The 18,088-nt window shown below is 47.1% G+C and overlaps 1 protein-coding gene across 2 annotated transcripts in view; it reads left to right on the forward strand.

Moving 5' to 3' along the window:
• The first annotated feature begins 401 nt into the window (after positions 1-401).
• LOC144141101 (uncharacterized) overlaps positions 402-18,088 on the forward strand; it is a 55,856-nt gene continuing 38,169 nt past the window's right edge. For both annotated transcript variants that reach the window (XM_077672626.1, XM_077672628.1), the window contains exons 1-4: positions 402-512; positions 7,254-7,592; positions 9,438-9,699; positions 14,205-14,426. In XM_077672626.1, coding sequence (XP_077528752.1) covers positions 7,324-7,592; positions 9,438-9,699; positions 14,205-14,426 — 753 coding nt within the window. In that variant the 5' untranslated portion in view covers positions 402-512; positions 7,254-7,323. The remainder of the gene's footprint in view (positions 513-7,253; positions 7,593-9,437; positions 9,700-14,204; positions 14,427-18,088) is intronic.

Here is an 18,088-nt window from a genome sequence, read left to right on the forward strand (position 1 = left end):
AGAAGCGTTCTTTAGCTCATGCTTTCAGGGCTTCGTTCACTGAGGACTCATGGTAGGGGACCTCCGTATCCTTCTTCCGTACGCAAAAACATCGCATTCTTCCGTTTTAAATGTCATGAGCGAAACATCGTAACTTGACCAGTGGACAGGTATTACTTAAACGAATTTAGCCGCAGGTATGCTCGCAGATATTGGAAAAAAAAAAACTTCACATGAAGAGCTATTCACTGGCAAAAAGTGGGTATGCTCAGTGCGCTGTTTGCCCGCAGACCGTCTACTATCATGCGACCTAGCGGGAGAGGATTGGTGGGTGGCGCCGCCATGCGGAATTCTGACTCAGTGAAAGACGGCAAGGCGGGCGCACTTTGGGGTGACGCCGCAGGCATTGAAATAGTTAATGTGGCGATATTGCGGCCGAATCTGCGCTGAAGACAAATCCAAATCCAGCCGTTTTGGTCTGTTGCTGTTGTGCTTGCTTGATTCACTTTCCGCGCGCTCGACAACGTTGGCAGGTAAGTTTGGTACACACGTTTGTTCTATCCAGAATGAAAGCACGTTTTGTTGCCCTGCTAAAGAGTAAAGCTGAGTGCGACTGGGCAAGAGTTCGTTCGAGTGGCGGTTGTCATCATCCCTGACACTGCGTCAGCAGTGCTCTCGCCGAGCTGTTGCTGGGGCGTGCACATAGCCGGCCAATTCAACATCGACCGGCCGTTGTGTCATCGCTTATTTCAACTGCGCGAAGCGTCGAAGTCGGCGAAAATAACCTTGTACGCATTACTAACTTCTCACAATCCGACCGCTGCGCGCAGTTTCAATGAACGTGGTTATTCTAGGCAATTTCGCCGCCGACATTTACGATAATGCGTTGACGACCGCGCGATACTGCGAAAGACAGTGGCGTGGTACCTCGAACTTGTGTTATCGTGTAAATTTCAAGCTTCCTGTTAAAGCGACTGAGGTTTTACAGTGTCAGTTGTTGGCGGCACAGTTGCTGGCGTCGCGTCCGACGCCCCAACATGATCTGTGTTCTCCCCATGCCCACGCGAACACTAACTACCTTGCAACTCCGAAGGCGCGGGTTTGATACCGGCCGTAGTGGCTGGTTTTCAGGTGGAGGCGGAGAGCGAAAACGGCTGTGCGTGGACATAATGCTAAAGATTTCCGGGTGGTTGAAATCAATTGGGAGCCCTCCACTACGGCGCGCCTCATAGCTCAGGGGTAGCTTTGACGCGTTAAATTTGGTTTTGACTTTTTTGAACTACCTTCTAACTTCCTCTTTAGTTCGCATTAGTAAGGAAAGGGGAAGTCTAAAGTATGAAAAAACAAAACTTGTTGCTGAATGTCCGAATGTCATTTGAACCAAATGTCATTCGACCCAAATGCTTAGTTGTGCTGCTACACGAGGTTTTGAAATGCCATTCGGCTGAGATGACATTCGAGCCAAATGAGCACCGAGAGAGACATTTGGGATTTCAAATGCCATTTCTAGCACACTCGTACGCAGGGTGTTTCTTCTTGCCAGGAACTGTGATCTGGTTTGAAATTGGCGCCAGCGTGCGGGGCCCAGCACGTGGAAAAATAGCGGGAATCCCGGGTTTCGGCACCAGTTGTTGAAGAATCTCAAAGGCGAACGGAAAGCAAGAAAAGCAAACTGTATTTACAGTAAGTACAGGGCAAAACAAGCTTTAACATGGCGACCGAGAATCTTCCTTCTTCTTTCTCGTCTTCGTCTGTCTCCTCTGCGTGCCATCACGCCGAGATTCCCGCTATTTTGTCCAGCTATTTTGTCCAGCTATTTTGTCCAAAGAGGTCCAGCGAAGTCTATCCCTACTACCTCGAAGGGATCCGAGCGGCGCACTCTATCACCAGGTAAAGGGGCTACAGGTGCACTGGCTGGCCTTAGTCGTGTCCTTATGCAAGCATTGCATCTGCCGATTACCTTTTTTACTATTTGTCTTCCACGTTGGACCCAGAATCTCTGTCGTAGCTCGGTCAATGTGTCTTGAGTCCCACCATGAAGGGTTCGTTGGTGGCAATCGCGAATGACAAGTTCGGTGAACGCGTGAGAAGGTGGCAGTAAGAGAGGGTGCTTGACTTCCTGTTCTTCTTGAGAGAACTCTAGCCTGCTTCGTACACGCATCAATCCCGTTGAGTCAAGGAACGGATTGAGCATCCGAATGCTTGATCGGCAGTCGAGAGGAGCTTGATTCAAGAGCCGCTCGAGCTCCTCACCGTAACTGTCTTGCTGAACAACGCGGATCCAGTACAATTCCGCGTCCTTAATCTCTTCCGCTGAGATGGATGTAGATATACGGTTGGCAACATATCTACAATTTCTGATAAATCGCAGAATCCAAGCGGTGATTCGGAGAATTCGCAACAGGTTGGAATACCATGCCAAGTCCAAGATGGGATTCACAGTCCTCACAAAGCAGATTTGCACACATCTCTCCCTTTCTTCGTCGACGCCTTTCAACCCAATCTCTGAATCTTCCGTAGGCCAATCTCTAGAATCTTTCAGTAACCACGTGGGTCCATGCCACCATCGTTCATCGGTTTTCAGAATGTGCAATGACACCCCGCGAGTGAGATGATCGGCAGGATTGCAATTTCCGGGACAACGCCACTGTGTCCTAGCCGTCAGTCTTTGAATTTCGGTGACTCGATTTTTGACAAATTCTTTCCATTGTGATGGATTACCCGTAATCCAATGCAGAGTGATGCGGGAGTCTGTCCAAAATATAGTTTCCACGTTGCACGGTACTTTGGCAAGAGATGCTTCCAAGAAATTTGACACGACTGAAGAACTGACGACTGTACTTCAAGAGGCAGAGGCGGTAATTAATTCCCGTCCGCTGACGTACCTTTCTGCAGCACCAAATGACCCAGAGGTACTCACGCCAGCACACTTCCTAATAGGAAGGAGGCTTGTTGCGATACCTGCTGGTGAACCACCAACAGCGGAATCAACAAGAAGCGAAGTCACGCGAAGGTGGCTCCATCGTAAACGGCTTGCGGAACAGTTCTGGAGGAGATGGCGTAAGGAATATTTGTTGCAGTTGCGCTCTTTCCACCATGCGAAACATGTGCCCACCCACGAGCTCAAAGTTGGAGATTTGGTGCTTGTGCACGAAGAAAAAGTTCCTCGACAAATGTGGAAGACTGGTCGGGTTATACAAGTTATCTTGGGACGCGACCACAACGTCCGAGCCTGCATTGTGAGGATTCCTAGCGGAGCTACATTGCGACGACCGGTGCAGCTACTGTACCCATTAGAGCTTACTGCAGCGTAGACGGAGATTACAACCCTCAGTGTTGGGGCCGGGAGGATGTTTCTTCTTGCCAGGAACTGTGATCTGGTTTGAAATTGGCGCCAGCGTGCGGGGCCCAGCACGTGGAAAAATAGCGGGAATCTCGGCGTGATGGCACGCGGAGGAGACAGACGAAGACGAGAAAGAAGAAGGAAGATTCTCGGTCGCCATGTTAAAGCTTGTTTTGCCCTGTACTTACTGTAAATACAGTTTGCTTTTCTTGCTTTCCGTTCGCCTTTGAGATTCTTCAACACAGGGTCTTCGATCGGCAATGTAAAACAAAAAAAATGTTTTTGTTCGTGGAACTTTGTGAACTTTTCAATTAGTTAAAATACGAAATCAACATATTTAATTTATTATACTCTCAAAACCGGTGGGTCAGTTGCAACAAAAATATATAAAACTACGCAAACAGCCACCACATTAGAGTCAGAACTGGTGTCCCTTCTAATTTGATATCATTTTACTGCCTTAGACTGCTCCTAAGTTTGATTGTTGTATTATTGTACGACAATGGAACGGGGCGACAGAGCGCCACTACAGCATGGAGAGCAATTGTGAATGCTTTCAAATCCCATCGAAATTGTATTGTAGCACGGCAGATTCTGAATGACATTCGAAGCACCCCATTTGAGTCCAATGACATTTGGTTCAAATGACATTAGGACCCTAATGTAGCCGGGGTATAAAAGAAATGCGAACAACGGAGCGCACAGCCTCTGATGCATGCTGCACCGCCAGGCTGAAAAGTCAGTAAACTGCACGCATGTGCACTTTTTGATAGCGTTTGAGAGTGGATGCTACTATTATAGGAAGTCCTTGATCGAGGATCGACACTGATCATTTATGTTTAAGCGCTTTTTTACGCTCTGTTGCCACTGAGCAGGATGGGAGTCCCTGTTATCTGCTATATTCGGGGGCCAAGCACGCAGCACCGTGATTGCAGATAGCATGATGCCGATCCACAATCACCCTGCTCAGTGGCGACGGGCGCGTGAGAAGGTGCTTCAAAATAAGCGACCATGCGTCGCTTCTCAAGCAAGCATTTACCAAAAATGAAGGTAGGCCGCAGTCTGAAACGCTACGAAAAAGTGCGCATGCGCGCAGTTTACTGACTTTGCAGCTAGATGGTGTAGCACGCGTTGAAGGCTGTGCACTCTGTTCATATTTCTTTTAATCCCCCTTCACATACTTCAGAAGAAAATGTGGTGCTAACTAGACGTGGACGAAATCAAGATCGGTCTTATCTTGTCTTCTTCGAACACATCTAGTTTGCGCCACGTTTTCTTTCTTGACGTGTCTGTAATGGCTTTCAAGGGATGAAGAAATCAAAAGCTGCTGGGAACGATTTAATAACCATGGATTACCTAAAGGAGCACAAGGGCACTTAACTAGAAAAGCTTCCATATTGTCTTCAGAATTCCTCAATACTCTGAGCGCCCCTGGCCTGAAAAACGTGCGACGTAATTCTGGCTCACAAGAAGGGGAGTGTCAGACAGTTGTACATACTTACACCATGAAGGCATGGTATAAGCATGGCTAATAAGCTAGGAGCTAATTAAAACAGAGATTAGGCATGCAACTCACCGGCTACTATCGCGCACTAGAGTTTTGACACATTGAGACTTTCTTGTGTGATTGGTTGAGCCGACGCAAACCAACAAATATGGGCATTCCAGGCGTGCAAAGTGAGCGATTTGCGCTTGAAACTTTTCGTACGTTCTTTCTTTAGCAATAAGAATGGTGGGGTAAACAAACAGAAGTTGAAGCGAGCATGCAGCCCTGACCAGTCCCTCAAGAGTAGTATTGTTCCCCGAGATGTGTTAATGGGTAATGTTCACAGTAGTAAGCCTCTCTTTTGAAAGGCCAACTGCGCCGGAATTTTATCTCGCCAAATATATTTTGGGCTTGTGGTACTTACCACCAAATCAACTGGGACAAAACTAGCAGTCTTGTGAATGAAATGCCTGGTTAATCAGTTTGGAACATTTAAAATAGATCCATCGCAGACACTTACTGAGTGAGTTGCATAAACAGCGACGTAGTGCATTTTATGTTTCGGCCGGCCAGCCATTCAACTGCTCGAGTTCCCCTGCAGGCCCTTTCCTAATTTGCTGCCACTGCATGGGCTTAGAGCTTGCGTGCAAGCTTGCTGCCGCGCCAATGGCCGGCAGCCTGCTGCTTGGTCGCCAGCTGCTATGTCACTTCAGCATGTCTTGAAGGAGCCATGAAGACGAAACACAAGTTTGGTTTATTCGAAAGTTTGCCTCGTTAGAATAATAATTACGCCGCTTGTAACGTACTCTTCGCTTAAATAAGCTGTATAATTAGAGAAAAAGGGAATGGCCATGCGAACCACTAGCTCATTTCACGCAACGAAATCTATGATGTCATATGAGCCCAGCTGTGCAATTGGCTGATGCCTGCAAAAGCTAACGCAATTTAGGCAGAGCTTATAAGCTTGCCGAACGAGGTGTTTACGCCTAAATGCAATGCATATCCATTTTACAGCAGTAAGAATGGTGCGGTAAACAACAAAAGTTACGAAAATACACGTAAAAATAGAAGTACCGATGCACACTGCTGTTGGTATTGGGCGCACTATGCTTGTTTTAGCTGCACAGCAGTCCGACGCTTTGGAGTTGTCCTATACGACCCTGGCCGATTGGCGTAAGCGACGTTGCATTAGGTGACCCTCTCTTTCAAACATACTGCATGTTTCACGATGCGATTACTTTCTACAGTTGCAATAACAAGCCAGGTGTAAATACAGTCAAAAACAAAGCAACGGCGGAGTGCTGAGTATGATAGCGCCACCTTGGAGGTTTGACGGCGAGCAAGGCTGCAGATCCAAATGGTGCAGTGGAACTTTGTTGGTATACGAGTCGTTATGACTTCATTGTAGACGTCACCAAAACACACGATTTGGTGGGAGAATCAAAATTTTAGCCTAAATTGATTAATTTCTCAGTGAATACGGCATCATTTGCTGCCGCGCAAGTGCTGGGGACACTATAAAACACGAAATCTTTCGAATAAAACCAACTGGTATTTTGTCTTCATGGCTCCTTTAATGGCCACCCTTTTCACATTTTCAGCTTCCAAGTCGCCAGTTTTGGCTGGTTGCTTGCATTGTTCATGCACTTATTACAGCTGTCATATTTTGTATCTGTCTGTTTATTCACACTATATGGAAATAAGGTTTTTAGGGGGTCCAGGTATTCAGTGCAGTTGGCCTCTAAAGGAGTACTGACACAAAATTTTAAAGCTGAGGTAACTATCTAAAAAGCTTCCTTTATATATAAAGATATCTCCCAGCAAGTTTAAGCAGCAACCGTTCAGTGTAACATATTTCAAATCCATTTTATTCTTTGCATGTAAGAGAAAGCTCAGAACGGATACCTTTTCAACATCGGCACAAGCAGGACTGCATCTGCTCCTGCCCCTACGGGCGACGTCAGGGCTCCCATGATGTGGCCAATGCGCTGGCTGCAATTGACGTGCACTGCTCCACTGTGTGTATCATGACACAGTTTTGGGACTGACGTCATGCTGCTTGGGAGCACAGAGATGGTGGAAACCACGACCGGTCACAGCACGCTTGTGCGTCCAGACCGGCAGTGGTGCAACAAGAACTGGGATGTTACAAGCGTGTCCTGTCATGGGGGCCGTCTCGGTGTTCGTTTTGTAGAAACCGAAACTGACACAGATAAACAAGGCTATAAAAATTATGTACGCTGCGATCGACTGTCTAATTGACCATTCTATGATTAGTGGGCCGGGAGGCACTCATAGAGTGAAAAAAACATAACGTGAAAATTTCGTGTCAGGACTCTTTTAAGTAGGCGGCTGTCATTGATTCAATCTGTATTATATCACCTTTATACAATTTAAATGTAGAGGAAAAATGTGGTTGTACCTGCGCTTACAACCTGCTTGCAGAGACCAGCATCTTCAGTACAGTGCTGGCACACCTCTGTTGGCCAAGAGTGTGCAGTGAACTTGAACCACCATGGACGCCGTCAGCATCCTCGAAGATCTTGACAACCTGGTGGTCGCGGAGGATTTAATAATCCTCGCGCTAAGGGACTCGTGGCAGGTGCCAAAGACAGGTCGACTTCCAGTAGGTTTTCGCCTGGACTCTGCCAGACGTGTTCTCACCACGGACGAGAAGACACTCACAGCGCATCGCACGCTTCTGGGAAGGAACAATGTGGCCACGGCAGTGTTTGCCGGCTGCAGTGGATTCGAGTCGGCCAAGTCCTTCCGAATGGCGGCAAAGTAAGTCACCTCAGCACCATTACTGCGGATAAACATGAACAGCAGCATGGCTTTAGATTGAACATGGGAAAAAAATTCTGATCCCACTTATGCCCTTCTTTTTAGTTGTGAATCTGATATCATTGAGGTCTAATTGAATTCAATGGAGATGATGCAGTGCTGAATGAATATACCGTATCGGTGTTTGTATTTATGTATCGGTGTTTCTTGGCACATGTGCAAACGTGTCCTGTATGTGTTACATTTCATACTTTTGCCCTTATCTTTTGGCTAGCAACCTTGCATGTGCGATACATTGCTGTGGGTGTGTGCACTAGTCCCTTGACCGCACGGCAGCACGACCCGCGTGTCAGCATCGGCTCTATTTGTACAGTTTCATGCTGCCGCACGGACAGCACGTTTCCTGACGTGAAGCATGGCTTGCGGCAGGGTGTTGGTAAAAACAGTCTGTGTAGACAACATTTCTTCGGCGTGACTCGTGGGTTTGCGAAGGCCTTGTCGTAAGGAGTACCCTGCGGTGTTTTTGAAGTGCTGGACTCTGCACTTCACAGTTCCTATGCCAGCGGACCCGGAACAGGCCACATGGCAAACGCATGCATGCCGGTTTTTTCCTGTTTTGAAGCGAAGAATAGGGCAGCGCATGAAGACGTTCTGTCCGCATGCAACTATTTCACAGAAAAAGGTATTATTTATGGGGCGAATCAGCGCTGAATATGTGGTTTGCGTTTCATTACGATGAAGTCGATCCTCCTTAATGCGGCGTCAAAGCTTTCATCTCAAGCGTCGTGCTAAAAACCTTACGTAGTGCTTAAAATTTTTACAGGCCAGCCAGCGTACCATGTGGATGGGGCGAACCCAACTGAACACCTACTCTCAACCTGGACTCTGTTTTCAGATGAACACACTGTCTACATCACTGATCAGGCAATTGTGGGCTTCCAACTGTTTCTTCGCCTTCGAATGTTCCTTAATGACCAAGCATGTTTTGTGAGTTTCCTCTGTTTGTAATTTCCATTTTGTCTACAAAAAAACCACTTGAAAATTCTTGGTGGAATCGTCGTCGCCCCAAGTGAGCGGGTCATTGCTGCCGCACCTATGTTTAGACACGTACACGCATTTCTACAGCTTCCAGACAGATGCTTTGCATAATCGCTCAGCTTTGTTTTGGCAGCTCAGGTTGAGGACAGTCACATGTTCAACGCATCACAACCCAGTCGCCAGAGCACATCTCCGTTTCACACTGAAAAGAGGTGTGCAGCAGGCCTGGATGGTGCGGTGACACTAGCGCCTCGTCTCACATGCCACCACCACAAGAATATCGTTGCAGGAATAGGGGGAGAAATTTCTTAACTCCTGCTGCAGTTGTTTGAAGCAATGCAGGAAATAAGGAAATCACTGCACAGGGACGACACCGATACAGCGTGATGGGAATAGTGCACCGCTGTGCACGTGCCTGCGTCCAACCACACAAATGGAGTCGGTGCCGCCACGTGGTCTGGTGGCCAATGCATACACCTTATATAAGGGGCATTAAAAAATTGGTGTTATCCGTGGAGGAGCAAAGATTAATCAGTAGTACTCAGTTGGGAGTCCAACCTTTTTCCAAACATCACAACACGCCCTTCCACAGCCACGCATATTGGCCGCTGATAAATGATCTGCCGCGGGCCGTCTGTGTACACGTAACTCCCCATTTTGAGAAGTTTACAGTTGCTCCACTTGAGCAGTCACTTCCTCCACTTTACCAGAACTTTTCTCGGCCATTTCAAGACTGTCATAAACGGTAATGTAATTCAAATAAATTCGGTGCTGCCGTCACAGTCTTGTCGCTACTCCAACTTGCAGGCAGGTGCTGAATGGCACTGAGACGCTTGCCATCGTGCACAGCAAAGACATGATCTGGGACTTAGTCGACTGGTTCCCCACAGTAAAGACACTACTGCTGCCGCACAACGTGCGGCTCCAGTTCGATGAAATCTTGCGTCCACAGCCGGCTGCCCGCCAGTCGGACCTTGAAGAACTGCTTGGGAACACGCCCTCCATGGGCTGCACTGACCTGTACATCAATCGGAATGCCATCATCGCGTTACTCGCCAAGTGCCCGAAGGTGAGCTTGGAATGACGCGGGTTTGATTCCCTGCTGTGGTTGCTGTTTTTCTTACGGAGACAAAAACGCCCGTGTGTTGAGATTTGGGCACATGTGATTGGTTCCCGGGTGGTTGGAATTAATTTGGAGCCAGGGCAAATGTGCTTCACAGCCCAGGTATAGCCCCAGCACATAAACTCCCATAATCTCAAGCAGGTTTAAAGTAGCCCTGGTGCCATATATGTTGGAAGGAAATCTGGCGCCAGTGCGTGGGTCAGCTGCACTTCAGCGAGGGTGCATTCATTATATTGGGTGTGCATGTTCCACTTGTCCTTGGCGTGGCTCATGATTAGAAAGGTTGCCTGTGGATGCAAAAGAAAGGGTTGTTTAATGTTAAGGTTGTTTGAAAAAGATTTATTCACCAGGGTTTAATTAGATTCATTAAAGTCAAATAACAAAGAAATGTCAGTTTTTTGTTGATTTTGGCCTCAAGGCCAAAAAGAAGCCTTGCGGCAAGCCAAGTAGGGCGAGGAACATCGCTTGCTTCTATGGTGGCCTTCACGACGGCATGTGATTGCAGTGACAGATAGTCCTCTTGTACTCATTAGTATGAAACTATGTTTTGTGCCTCTTGTCAGCTCTTTTGTAGGGGAGCATTTCTTTAATTTTGTATAAAAAAAGAACGAATTGAGTGCTGGTGTTTCGCGGGACATCTGTACGGGCCTTTGATGGTAGCATTTTTTTTCAGCACCTACTGGAAAGCTTAGTGGCTAATTTAGCTGCTGAGCCCCAGGATGCCCGTTGTAGTGGCTGCTGTTCAGATGGGGGCGAAAAGCGGAAATGCCCATGTGTTCAGATTTCAGTGCACACAGAAGATCCCCAGGTGCTCAAAATAAATCCGGAGCCCTCCACTATGGTGGGCCATATGGTACCGGTGTAGCGTCGTTGCCTTGAACCCAGAACATTTGAAAATATGCCGAATGGAAGTACAGTAGAATCTCGATAAACGAAAATCGCTTAAACGGGATTGCCGCTTAAACGGAACAGTTGCCTGGAATTTGGTTGGTTTTGTATTCGGATAACGTAAAAAAAAACTCTCGGTAATCGGAACTAAAATTTCCGCATCACCAGTTAACGGAACCAGAAATGGAACTTCTCGTGAAATCCACTGGCATGTTTCGTTCTTGTTTTTTTTTTTTCTTCCTCCATGCTTTTTTAGCCTTGTTGGCCTCGTAAGCCTCATCTCGTAAGTGGTTAGCCGTGTTAGCGCAACGAATGCAACATTGCAGTTCTTGTTCCAGTCGTTCGGTCTTGATTCTAGACGCCGAGGCTACAGGGCTCACCTCCTGTCGCCTCGTTCGTGCCATTGTTGTGCTATTTGTCCTTCATTACCACGTTGCTGTCTTCTAAATTCGGTGGCTCGTAAGCACTCGCGAAGTTGAGGCCTCTAGCCTCCGTGAAGATGCAGTTGCAAGGACTCAAACAAAAATAGTTGACGCATTTTGTAGTGCACAGCGACTCATTGTTGCCAAATCAACTTTGTGAGTGCTGTGCCTACGCTTCTTGTAGTTTTCTTGCTTTCTGAAAACTATCAGCTACAGTCACTTTCTAGTGGTTAGAGTTCCATGAAATGCCCTTAGAAGTGTGTACGCACATAAATTTGCACCTTAGAACATCTCTCTCAGTAAACGGAACTCCTGTTAAACGTAACTAATTTTTCCAGTCCCTTGAAGTTCCGTTTATCGAGAGTCTACTGTACAGTGGACTCCGGTTAAGGCGAACTCGGTCAAGACAAACACAATGGTTAAGACGAACAACATTTTTGCTCTCTTTTAATGTCCACAATGCAAAAAACCTTTTCTTAAGCTGAATTTCTGACAATACGAACACATTTTTATGGCCACTTCGAGTTCGTCTTAACGGTAGTATAATTTTATAAAAAAAATTACAAGATTATGTGCAGCAGATCTGCTTGAAATGCACATGCACAGCTCTTGTGTGATTAATTTTGGTTCTCCTCTTCACTGCTTCCTTTCTGCACCTCTTTATAGTGTGGCACCCTTTTTACTTTTGTTGGCTCCTGTTTCCTGTGCTTGTGCATCTAGAATAGATCTACCCCAAATTGTCCTTTAGTTCTCTCCTGGAGCATTGCCAACCCCAGTGGCAGTGTTCTCAGCCTGAGATATGAACCGGAGTTTCCCCCCGCCACCAGTGTGCAGATGACATCAGGCATCCTGTCTTCGATGCTGCGCTACCATTCCCCTTGCTCAACACTCTGCTCCCCTTTAGTGTTCCTCTTGGGATGATTTCCTTCATAGTTAAAAGCATTTTGAATGCACGTGTTTTGTGCAGCGCAGGTGTAGTGTAGTGCTTAAGTCACTTGCCTGTCACTCTGCGGCCCTGCGTTCAATTCCTGTGCCTGTTGGTTTTTCTTTGAGGAACACACTTCATGATGGCTTCATTGTAGTCATGACAGGTATGACACTAGCTGTTCTGGCTCACTTACTATGATTGTGTACTTGTGGTACTTTGCACCCTCTATATGGTAGTCCACCCTCTTATGGTACTCTATCCTCTATAACATGGTTTCTCAAAGTGGGTTCCGCGGAACCTAGGGGTTCCGCAGGCCCCTCTGCAGGGTTCCGCGAGCCACTGATAAATTTTCCCTGGTTCCGCAGTCGCAAAGTCTTATATGGTGAACTTGTGGTGCGATCGATCTAAGGAACCTCCATTACTCACGCCCGAGTGTCAGTAAGCACATCTCGGCGCATAACAGAAACGCGTGAGCTGCGCAATAAATCTCGCCAGCAGCTTGTAGCCAGCTAGACTCCGAAAACGGGCCACGTGGTTAAACTACTGCACTTGAATCTCGGTCTTATATTAACCCCATGCGCATTTCTCCCGTTTGGAGATAGGTGCCGCTAGCGTACGCATTCGCGTAAAGTCGACGGGAAAAAACGATACCCTTGCCTGCTTTTGAATTTATTGCATGTTAATGTAGCATGAACGGAATGAAAAATGGCGGGAGTAGGGGGGGGGGTGAGGTTCCTTGGCACTTAACGGAACTTAGCAGGGTTCCCTGGGACCAACAAGCTTGAGAACCCGTGCTTTATAAGGTACAACAGTGGTTATAAACAGCATTCCTTAGGGAAATGAAAGAGCCCTATTTTTATTAGCCTGCACCCTTATTTCGTCCCAGACTGTGGTAGATATATTGGTTTGTTAGATATTGTTAGATAGGAGTGTGTGTATATATATATATATATATATATATATATATATATATATATATACAGTCAAACCCGGATATATCGAACTCGCAAAAAACGTCATTAGTTCGATATATCGTATAATTTGATATATAATGTTTAAAGAATTTGGCAACGCACAGAACGTACCTCATCACTAACTGTTGTTTACTTGCAAGATACATGCTCCGCGGGCACACTAGCGCGAGAAATAGTCTCCGATCTTCTTTTGCTTCATCATTTTCGAAGCATTGTTGAGCACACACTTTTCAACATTGTCAAGTGACTCGAAACAGCTGAGCCCACAGCCTTCTATTGCCGCGCAGTGGCGGCGAAGAACGCTCAGCGCGTGAAGAGCATCGGAACATGGGGGCGGGGCGGAACTCGTCGAGTCCTCACAGTTGAACACAAATGAACAAGGCGTACCGATGCGTCGTCAACCGCGAAAACACGAAAAGGGAAGCATTCGTAGAAGCGAGGGGAGAGAGAGCCCGCCACGCGAGACTGGCGAGACAGCGGGAGAGTGTGGTCCAACCACTATTTCCAGGGGGTGGCTGTCAGAGCGAGCGAGAGCGCGAGCGCTTGGGCTAAGTGACTTTTCAAACTGGGGGAGGAGGCGTAGGCAGCTCGCCCAGCTGCCGCGCGGGAAAGCCAACTTCGGGGGCAATCTTGCGCTGCCGAAGTTCGATATATAGGTTGCGGCTGCCTTTTTTGTTCGATGTAGCCGTACTTTTTGCTATATATTCTCCCCGTAACATTATAGTGCACAATAATTGTTCGATATATGGGATAATTCGATGTAAACGGGTTCGATATAGTCGGGTTTGACTGTATATATATATATATATATATACATCATTCCTGTAGAAGACTTGTCTCGAAGTCGAAACGTCGAAATAAACCCTCCGCTGTTGCTGTTACCGAGGTTTCTTACTTTATATATATATATATATATACAGTGTGCCATTTTTATTCACACGAGGAAGGCTAGTGTGCTAGACGGCACAAGAACTTGAAGGTTAGCCTTTTAAACATTACTTCAAGTGAAATTTGGTATCTGGTTATCAGCGGCGGGTAGTTATTGCCAAAAAGCAATCTTAAAAGTTACGTTGACTTTGGTTGACTGAGCAAAGTTGCAGCGGAATTTGAAAGACTGGACTCTTCTTTCGAGCATTAGTGTTTGATCGTCATTTCATTCACCTTTCGTTGGGTTTTTTAACCTAACGGAAAGGGAATCTCAAAGTGAAGCTCAAAAACATTTTTTTTTTGTCTCTGCAGCTTCGTCGGCTGCAGGCGTCGCTGCATGGTGACCTGATGTCTGGCAGAGAGCACCCAGCTTATGATGCCATCCTGTCGCATGAGGCGCTGCGCTCGTGCCGCGAGGTACGTCTGGGTTCTTACCTGGAGCGTGTGGACAACACAGCCTTCGTCATGGAGGGCGTCTCTGCCAAGGGACTAACCTGTGCGCACGAGGTCTTCCCTGAAGTCACATACCTGGAGGTGAGAAATCCTATTCCAGTACAGTGTAAAATGGTTTGCTCTTAACTCTTTCATTACTGCGGGAAATTGACAGATTTTTAGGGGTCTAAGAAAACATTGTTTTCTGCTAAAGGTATTGCTTAGGCATTAATTGCACCAACATAAAATGCAGATGATTTATTGCCCTTTCCAACAACATTAGTTTTTAAAATGCTTTCGTACATCATAGTTGTGAAAAAAATTATCAAAATCAAAATTTTTGTTAAGTCGTCGTAGAAAACAAGAAAGGAGTTGTGTTTAACCAATCACCGATAGAAAAACTGCGAATATACATTTTGTAGGGAAACATTTCAAAAATACGTCCTAGAAAAAAATTTTGTCAGGTATAGCTTGTCAGATATACAATAACAGTAAAGTTAGCACGCGTGGCGCCTGTGCCATGTGGTGAAGCCTAACGTTTATTTCAAACTGCGCAATTTTAGGTGCTTCGCTCGCAAAAATTCGGTGGTTTGACATTTTCAGAGGCACTGGTTTGTCCGTATGTGATGTAGAAACATCTTTTCCATGACTGACTTTGCATGTGCAGCCAGCACAGTATTTGTGACAAGCACAGGCTGCAGAAAAATCTGCATGGGGTGGAAAAAAATTCTTGGTGGTCCATACTTGTGGACGTTCACTGTCGGGTATCTCTGAAAACGTAAACTTCTGGTTTGTTATCGTATTTTGACTCACTGTTGTAGTCCTGTTTGCAGTATTGAGATGCGATGTGCTAGAATTTTGCCCTGCAAGCTTTTACTGGGTAGCTGTTGTGCGATTAAAAAGTTCAGCACTATGAGCCTCCAACATTTCAGTGCCACCTAACGTTTTCAAAAAGAAGCAATACCGAACTTGTTGGAGACTCTGTCCGAATGGATATTTCCACTAAGGAGCAACATTAGACCTCCGGAGCCCTCATTTGGAAATAAAACTGGCCGGTGAACAGCCGGCGGTGTGGAAGTCCAGTTTGAAGCGCTCTCCTTGTTGGAGCTGATGTGGCGACTGTGTCTTATATTTTGACTTGCATCGGAAGTTCTTATCGCAGAAATCGGTTAGGGTGGGATCAAGTCAGCAGTGGCATACGTCTTTCGAGGATGAGTAGCGAGTGCTGCAGGTGTTGTGGCAGATAGGCTTGAAGTTGGGTAGCTGCAAATACCGTGAAATATGAATTTTGTGATGCAGAAACAAAACCAAGCCTGATGTAAACTGTTTGCAAATGGTCCTGTGGGAAGTAGAACTACAACATGACCTAGAACGTGCGCAAAGGCAATGAAACGGCCTAAAATCATAAAATAACTTTGCAAACATGGCAATGCTTGATATTTTCAGCTGATTTCAGTGGTTATTATGGTCAGAGTGCAAACCTGACTTTAGAAAATCACCTTCTGATTCACCATTCGTGCCCTGATAACAAAAACCAAATGCTGATGCACAGTAATCAGAAGCAGCACGCCTTCTTCTTTGGTAGCTGTGACGTGCGATGATCATGCCACTTTTCTACACCTAGGTGATGCAACTGCGTGTCAAAAGTCATGTTCTTGTTGTAAAAATGAAAACTGATTTTGAACGGGCATTTTCTGAGCTAACCCCAAACAGGTTTGGTTGGTCCAGTAACGTCAGGTACACTATGAAAAGGGGCTCCCAAGGTATTGTTCAAATTGAACGATTTTGAATAAGTGCGACAACAAAAGAATTAAGGGGGGACACGGCTTTCAACTTCAGAAAAATGACCAAAACATGATTTTTTTGAAAGCCACATATTCGGCTTCTATGTTTCCTATTCTGTGCGTCTGCAAAGTTTTCCGCTGAAAAGCGTCGCAAAGTGGCATAAAAAAGTAGTTTTGCCAGGCGCGGTGACAAATTATCAGCGCAAAAGGGCGAAAAAAACGGCAATTTTCGGAGCGCTGTATCTCCGCAACGGTGCTATAGTGAACTAGTATTCTAGTTCAATGTAACAATGCCACCGAGCGCGGCCATTTTGATATTGTTAGATCGGCCGAGCGTTCGTCTTTGCGGTTCCGCTCGTCTCTTTTATCTTCGTTCATTCTCAAACGCACGAATGGCAGAAAAGAAACGACGCACAAACTAAGCTAGAAATAGATGCTGAAGCACTATTCGTCCTCCGGTCGGGGCGCGCTAAGACGACCCTCTTGATTGGGTGTCGCGGCGCAATGCAAGATGCCCCGCACGGGGCACCTTGAGCAATCTTGGTGACGGTACTGGCGATACCGCGGACCCCGAGCCCCCAAACATAAGCTGGATCTAACCGTGGCGATGTGTTTATAGGTGGAGGGTTAAAAACCACGAACGGTGGCCGTCGGAGCCCAGGTCAAGCTCTGGCGGATGGGTTTCCTGTCTGTTTACCAGGCAGGGAGCTCCGGGACCTCTTTGACTACCAGGGTAAGGTCAAAGGAGAAAGTACCCCCGTCTCCCTGCTTTTTCCTATGCCGTATGGATAAATCAAAACCCCCCTCAAAACGTGATCGGTCCCTGAAAAGGGGCCGCACCGAAGTTTCCTTTCCATCCCTACCAACCATCAACATTCCGAAACCTGACAACTATCCTCGTTTTTTGGTCCTTGAATCAATAGATAAGTCCAAACCCCTCTCCTCCCAGTCTGTATTCCTCTCAAAGTTTCCTGAAGGAATCATTGGCAAATCTTTCGAGGCAAAAAAACTACGAACAGGCGAAGTGTTAGTTGAAGTCAAGACGCAGCAGCAAGCCCAAATCTCCGGACCCAAACCCGCATGGCAGATCTGGACATCACTGTCGCACCCCACCGCAGCCTCAACAGCTCGCAGTATGTGATATCTGAGCCGGATCTTCTAAGTGAAACAGAAGCCGACCTTCTGGAAGGCCTGAAGGATCAGGGCGTTACCGCTGTCAGGAGAATCACCATCTGTCGTGACAATGTAGAAATACCAACAACGCACATAATCTTGACATTCAACAAATCAAAACTTCCTGAGTGCATCAATGCTGGCTTCATTAGGTGTGGTGTACGTCCGTACATACCTAACCCGCGCCGCTGCTACAAGTGCCAGCGATTCGGGCACGGTACAGCTTCTTGTCGCGGCAAAACTACCTGCGCGAAATGCGCCGCACATGACCACCCTACGGAAAACTGTGACTCTACTACCTTCACCTGTGCAAACTGTCAGGGGCCGCACGCAGCATGGTCCCGCAGCTGAAAAGTTTCAACAGGAAAAGAAGATTATCAACGTGAAAGTAACCGAGAACATCTCCTTCCCAAAGGCGCGAAAGAGGTTTGCCTCTTTCCCCTGGGGAGGTACGCCGACGCAGCTCGCTGGGGGGCGGAGTGGCGTCTGGTCTCGGCGGGGACCCAGTACCGCGAGTCGGACTTGGTCCCGCCCCCACCCCCCCCTCGGGTCGCCTCCGGCGGCCCAACCCGCCTCCGCACCGCTCTCTAAGCCAGCAGCGGTTGTGGTGGCATCCACGTCCGGTGGGAGTGATGCTGCATCCTCCACTTCCGCTCCACCATCCCAAACCACATGCGAGGGCACGGAGATGGAAATGGGGGAGCCAGCGGCAGCTCCCACCCCCACCACACCGCCTGCGCCATCAGAGGCGTTTTTAAAACCCTCGTCGGTTGCGGGCAAGGAAAAGCGCCCCAAAGGGGCCGCGGT

This window comes from Haemaphysalis longicornis, unplaced genomic scaffold (assembly GCF_048455015.1).
Source record: "Haemaphysalis longicornis isolate Haplotype H1 unplaced genomic scaffold, Haemaphysalis longicornis Haplotype H1 scaffold_6, whole genome shotgun sequence".
NCBI classification, from domain to species: domain Eukaryota; kingdom Metazoa; phylum Arthropoda; class Arachnida; order Ixodida; family Ixodidae; genus Haemaphysalis; species Haemaphysalis longicornis.